Source organism: Danio rerio, chromosome 19 (genome assembly GCF_052040795.2).
Source record: "Danio rerio strain M-AB ecotype USA chromosome 19, GRCz13ab, whole genome shotgun sequence".
Classification (NCBI taxonomy): Eukaryota; Metazoa; Chordata; class Actinopteri; order Cypriniformes; family Danionidae; genus Danio; species Danio rerio.
The window spans coordinates 22878723-22885112 of NC_141039.2; the positions used below are offsets into that span (position 1 = coordinate 22878723).

The window sequence follows — 6390 nt, forward strand, 5'->3', positions numbered from 1 at the left end:
ACACAAGGCTTCAAGAACGCTGCTTGGTTTTCTCCAATCCAACAGAGGGCGATGTAGATATCAGTTAGTAGACGTTTGTACACCATACCCGGCGTCGTTGCTGTAGGAAAAACATTATTTCGAAATTGTTAAATACCTTATTAATTCGGAACGAACGCCAAATTTAGCATACGAGACCTATTTTAATTGTAAGGTAAGAACTGATTGTATTTATTTTTCTGCTTTATTACTCTAATATTGTATGGCATTAAAAAGGTTCTAGAATTTTCAATGCTAATTGCTAACATACATTCGGTATTTAAATTGTATTAAGAGTTAACTTTAGTTTATATGGTTTCATTCTGAATATATAAATCTGACAAAACACCCCCTCTGCCTATTTAGAAGTGTGTTTGGCATAAATCCGGCAAAATGTCGTATATGCTCCCTCATCTTCACAATGGCTGGCAAGTAGACCAGGCTATTTTATCCGAAGAGGACCGTGTTATTGTTATAAGATTTGGCCACGACTGGGACCCTACGTGTATGAAAATGGATGAAGTCTTATACAGCATCGCTGAGAAGGTATTGTATGATATTATCTAATATGTAAACGCGAAGACGCACGTGGACACCTTATAATGTTATTTTTTTCACTTAATTGATTTTTGGTAATAATAAGTTTTGTACGGTCAGTCTATCAGTACTTTGGGCCTAATAGCAAGTGTTTCCTCAGGTGAAGAATTTTGCAGTCATTTATCTTGTGGACATCACAGAAGTGCCAGATTTCAATAAGATGTACGAGTTGTATGATCCTTGCACAGTCATGTTCTTTTTCAGGTAAGTTTTCTGGGATACAGCCAATTAAGTCAGCAGTTATGGGTTAAAATTATATTATATAAGTTTATAAATCTTTATCATCTTAATCATATCATTATCATGTCATCAATAATTGTAACAACATTATTATTTCTTAACATAACTTAATTTGAATAAAGTTAAGTTCAGAATTATTAATGTTGTTACACTTGCAGGCCACTTTATTAGTTTCACCTTACTTATACCGGGTTGGACCCTCTTTTGCCTTCTGAATTGCCTTAATCCTTCGCAGCATAGATTCAACAAGTTACTGAAAATATTCCTCTGAGGTTTTGGCACATATTGACATAATAGCATCATGCAGTTGTTGCAGATTTGTTGGCTGCACATCCATGATGCGAATCTCCCGTTCCACCACATACCAAAGGTGCTCTCTTGGTGGTGATGTGGAGAGACCCCCCTTATGATTGTAGAGCGCTTTGGGTATATGACCATACACAATAAATGTGCTATATAAATACACTACCTACTTATTTACTTTATTGGATTTATATCTGGTTACTGTGGAGGCCTTTTGAGTACAGTGAACTTATTGTCATGTTCAAGAAACCAGACTGAGATGATTGGTGCATTACAACAGGTGCATACATATATATATATATATATATATATATATATATATATATATATATATATATATATATATATACATACATACAATCTACATTATAAAAGTATTATTATTGAAGTGTCTCCGTCTTCTGAAATTCAAAAACTAAAGGACAAGTGCAAGAGTGAAGCGCGAAAAAAAAAAAAAAATAGAAGCCCAACAAATTCAGGATCAAAATTGTTTTAGCAACCTGAATCGTGAACAAACTGGCATGTTTATCTTCGCTTTTTGGACTATTATGAACCGGGAATGACAAAATTACCATCTAACAGAGCTTACATGTGCTGGTGAAGATTACAGACAAAGATGAGAGGTTTGCACTGACTGTGGGCTATATTGCGTGTGTTGATGTGTGTAGTTTTTCCTGCAATTAATAATATACCGTAGACTGTAAGGGTCTGTATGTGTTCATTTGTTGCATTCATTTATTTATTTTATTTAATTACAGATGTTACACTAGCCTATTTTGCACTGTCATTGTTCTGCAGTTATAATTAAATCCTGTTTATAGAAAAGTTCGTAATAAACATTTATAAACAAGTATTTGTGTATAAAGCATCTGTTTTGTGAGAAGTGATTCTCATAATATATGTAAGTGACCCATACAGCTTTACTGTAGACATTTATTCGAGCAAGCATGACATCGACTTAACTCTCGGCCATACACCACGCCCACCAAAAGGGTACCCTTGGTGGTGGAAACGCAAGCCTGATAAAGGTGACCCGTACCAACCCGAACCGTACCGTACTGTACCATTCAGTGGAAACGAGCCATAAGTGATGCATTGAGTGTATGCTTTACTAAACAAATAGGTCTTTAATCTAGTTTTGAATTGGAAGAGTGTGTCTGAGCCTCGGACATTATCAGGAAGGCTATTCCAGAGTTTAGGAGCCATGACCAAAAAGGCTCGACCTCCTTTACTCGACTTTCCTATTCTAGGTACTACCAGAAGCTTCATAGACCTTGTCCATCTACGAAGGACAAGGGAGCTCTTTCATTTCATCCAAAATATCTTAACTTGTTGCAAAATAAATAAAGGTTTGGAATAACATGAGGTTGAGTAAATTGATAAATTGATAGATTTTTTTGGATTTTCTATTCCTTTAATACAACTTGCAGTATATCTGGACCCTTCAGTGTGTATATCTGGACTCTTCAGTGTTCAGACTGATGCACTCTAATAAATTAACTAGCTCTATCACTGTTAATATGTGCAGTCATATTTAGATATGTGAAGGAAAGAAGGCACACACACACCTGAATGCTCATGCCTTTCTTTTTCTCTCTCTCTCTCTCTCTCTCTCTTTAAAGGGTCACAAAACCCCAAAACACATTTTTGAGATATTTTTGACAAACAAATGCCCCCATTGCTAAAAACACTCTTAGAACACACATATTTCATGGCGGGAAATGTCTCCCCCTAGTGGTTAAATGTAATACAAGTTTAGTTTTGTAGTTCACGGGCTAGTTAAAGAAAATTCAGTCATCTTTTACTCAATCTTGTATGAGTGTCTATTTTCTTCTGTTGAACAAAAAATAAGTTTTTTTTTTAATTTAAATTCTGCAAAACTGTAACCTTTGACCTAATGCTTATAAGTTTAACCTCAAAACAACAGATTTTGAGTTCAATGGAAAATAAGGTATGGAACCACTTAAGGAAGAGTAAATGAGTAAATCTTAATTTTTCGTTGAACTAATTCTTAAGGTTTGATTTAACATCAATTCATTGCATTGTCCTTGAGGTTATATTAATTTTATAGTTGATATGTATGACACCTTTTTTCACTTTTGCTTGTCTGTCTCAGGAACAAACACATCATGATTGATCTTGGCACTGGTAACAACAACAAGATTAACTGGACCATGGAAGACAAACAAGAGATGATAGACATTGTTGAGACCGTCTACAGGGGGGCGAGGAAAGGACGCGGTCTTGTGGTGTCCCCTAAAGACTACTCCACCAAATACAGATACTGATCTCTGGATTATTATTATCCCATCACAAAAGATATGTGCATTCGGAAGTGTGGTCATTTGGACAGTTTAATGGTCTTGTTTAGCATTTTCAGCTTTATGTATAAATGTTACTCTGTTGCAATTAAAGAAACCTTTGTTTTTTTTAACATCTAAAATAAAACATTTTTCTTCTGTTTTATTTCTAAGCTGTTTCTGAATATTATGTTTATGCAAATGATACATGAAATAAAACACCTTTACTGTTAAGAAATTAAAAATGAAAGAACAGAATTGTTAATCATTTTCATGCTAAGAAGTTAAAGTAAATAACACATGATGCAGAGGAGTTTGAATGGCTTTCTCAAATTTTGCAATCCAGTCAAAGCTGTATTTTATAACATGTATCATTGCATGATTCTTTGCAGTGACTGGAATTTTTTTTAGTCTTATCACCAAAATAGTTGATTTATTTACTGATTCTTTTAAGAGCTGCTAGTTGCTAGTGTGGGGCTGGTTTGCTGTGAGCATTTCCAAAGTCAGGGTTTCTGCATGTTTCATCAAGTCAAATTTTAGCCTTTTTAAGACCCTTTTGAATTAAATTTTAGACTTATACAGGGCTAAACACTAATGGTTTTTTGTAATAGCCTGTTTGTGCCAAACAAATTAGGGGGAAAAATCTAATTTAGTTATTTCTTAACCATTTATCTTAATGTGTCTGACTTTGGAAATATTCACCTGGAGTAACTTCACAAACCTCCACAGAAACTTCACTCATGACTTCAGCCTCTACTTAAATTTTTGAAAAATAATTGTTACATAAAAGGCACATCCACAAAGGACAATATTGCTAGGAAAAGCACAACAGCTACTATATTCAAAATGGATGCATTTCCAGAAGAAACATCTTCTGGCATGTCAGGAATTACAGCAAATCCAGTATTATTAAACAACTCCTCCGGATATCATGAAAGTATCAGGGAAGTTCTCATCAGAGCTGAAATTCATTCACTGCAACAGTTGTACTGGACACAGCTGTCGAAAAGCAATGACTACACATGTGAAAAGTGGACAGTTTGTTCTTCAGTTGCAATTATATTGGTGGTTTCAAAAAGTTTAAAAACACCACTACATAGGATTTCAGTTCAGCCATTTAAATTTAACCTCTGTAACTGAATAAATAACATTTGTAACTACACCATCAGGTTACACAATCTAAGAATTGCACTGGAGACATCCACAGTATTTAAGCAATGACTTTGCTGAAGCAGCAGCCTCAGCTGAAGTGATGTCTGTTTCCATATCATCTTCTGATCCTGCAATTGCTGTCAAAACCACTTATGTTCAAGAAACTACTTCCCTCAGGCTCAGACCCATGACAAGTCAAGAAATGCCAAGAAAAGAAACCTCTTCTCCAGTAGATGCTTGACCGGTAGTTTAGTTGACAATTGGGCAGCTGGTTAGCAGTGGTGGTAGAAGTTCCATTACTTGCCTAAAAATGTAGTGCAAGTAAACGTATCTGTTGTAAACATTACTCAAAGTATGAGTAAAAAGTAGCCCTTTCCAAAGTGCTCAAGAGTAGTGAATTGTGAATATAAAGGCTAAATCGTTTACTTGTAATTTGTGCATGTGTGTGTAAACGTAACATTCTTTATTGCATTTAGTCAATGCCCAGCAGGCACACAACGTCATAAAACGTTAATATTAGGTTAGATTTAGGTTGTGATGTCAGGTGACCAAAATTCAATATCTAGCCAGCGTCTATAGGGACAACACTATTTTTATGTCCAATAATGACGCCAAAAGACGTTAATATATGGTTGATTTTAGGTTGTTAGAAAGTGGTCAAACTCCAAAGTCGAGCCAACATCTTAAACCACTATCATATTTTCAAATACTGACATTTATTCATCAAGTATGGCAACCAAAATCCAACATCTGATAGACGTCATAGTGGTAACGTCCACACAACGTCAAGCTGTAACATCATTAGACGTTGATATTTGGTTGGTTTTAGGTTGGACATTGGCCTGTCTTTGAGTTCTGACATCAACCCGATTATCATTTCAATCTGACATCAGAGTAAAAGGTCAATCTGATGTCATGTTCTTGTGCCTGCTGGAAATTTAAGGCTATTTCGGTCATCAAACAGTAAACATCTGTCATCTTCTCATCAGTGACATGCATCTAGTCTCTACGTCATTGTGTGTAAAGATTTTGGACATCTTCTTGGACACTTTTAATACTTCCAAACAGTTTTCTGCAATTATAAATCATCCATGTCTTGAAGTAGTTCATTATAATGTAATTTTACCTTCTATGTGTGATTTGATTGGACGGGAATCACAGGACAGATTTTTCTAATCCCCATAGACAAGAAAATATAGCGCAGTGACTGCAGGTTGAAAGAAAGTAGTGGAGTAAAAGTACCAATACAGCACTAAAAATGTACTCAAGGGAAAAGTTAAAGTACACATTATTCAAACTACTTAGTAAATTCAAAATTCTAAAAAATAATACTCAATCACAGTAATTTGACTATTTGTTATGTGTTACTTTACACCACTGCCCATTAGTCCCTTTCCGTTAATACCACATAAACTAACTGACAGTCTGCAAGCAACTTGAGTTGTTGGAGCCACTTCAATTCTTCAAACTAGACAAACAACCGTAAATGATGCCCATGTGAATATTGCTACTTCCCCAGCTGATCCTTACACTAGTCTGGCACAGGTGATACGGTAAACTTTATGTGGGGAGAGATATCTTTTCGCTTTCTTACCAACCACAGCTGAACCAACAGTCTGCAGTCAACTTGTGTTGCTGGAACAACCGTAATTCCTCAAACTCTACAAATACCTGTTATTGATGTAGAAACTGAATGTCAACCTGCAACTGATGTTTGCTTCAGTAGTACCCATCGTAAAAGTAGAAAGAATATTTTAATTCATTTTCCGAATTGATGCCA

The 6390-nt window shown here is 35.4% G+C and overlaps 1 protein-coding gene across 1 annotated transcript; it reads left to right on the forward strand.

Moving 5' to 3' along the window:
• Positions 1-40: 40 nt before the first annotated feature.
• Positions 41-3631, forward strand: txnl4a (thioredoxin-like 4A). The gene is given in 4 exon segments (NM_001005953.1): positions 41-193; positions 385-564; positions 716-819; positions 3275-3631. Coding segments are annotated over 3 exon segments (429 nt in total). The 5' UTR covers positions 41-193; positions 385-411; the 3' UTR covers positions 3447-3631.
• The last annotated feature ends 2759 nt before the right edge of the window (positions 3632-6390 follow it).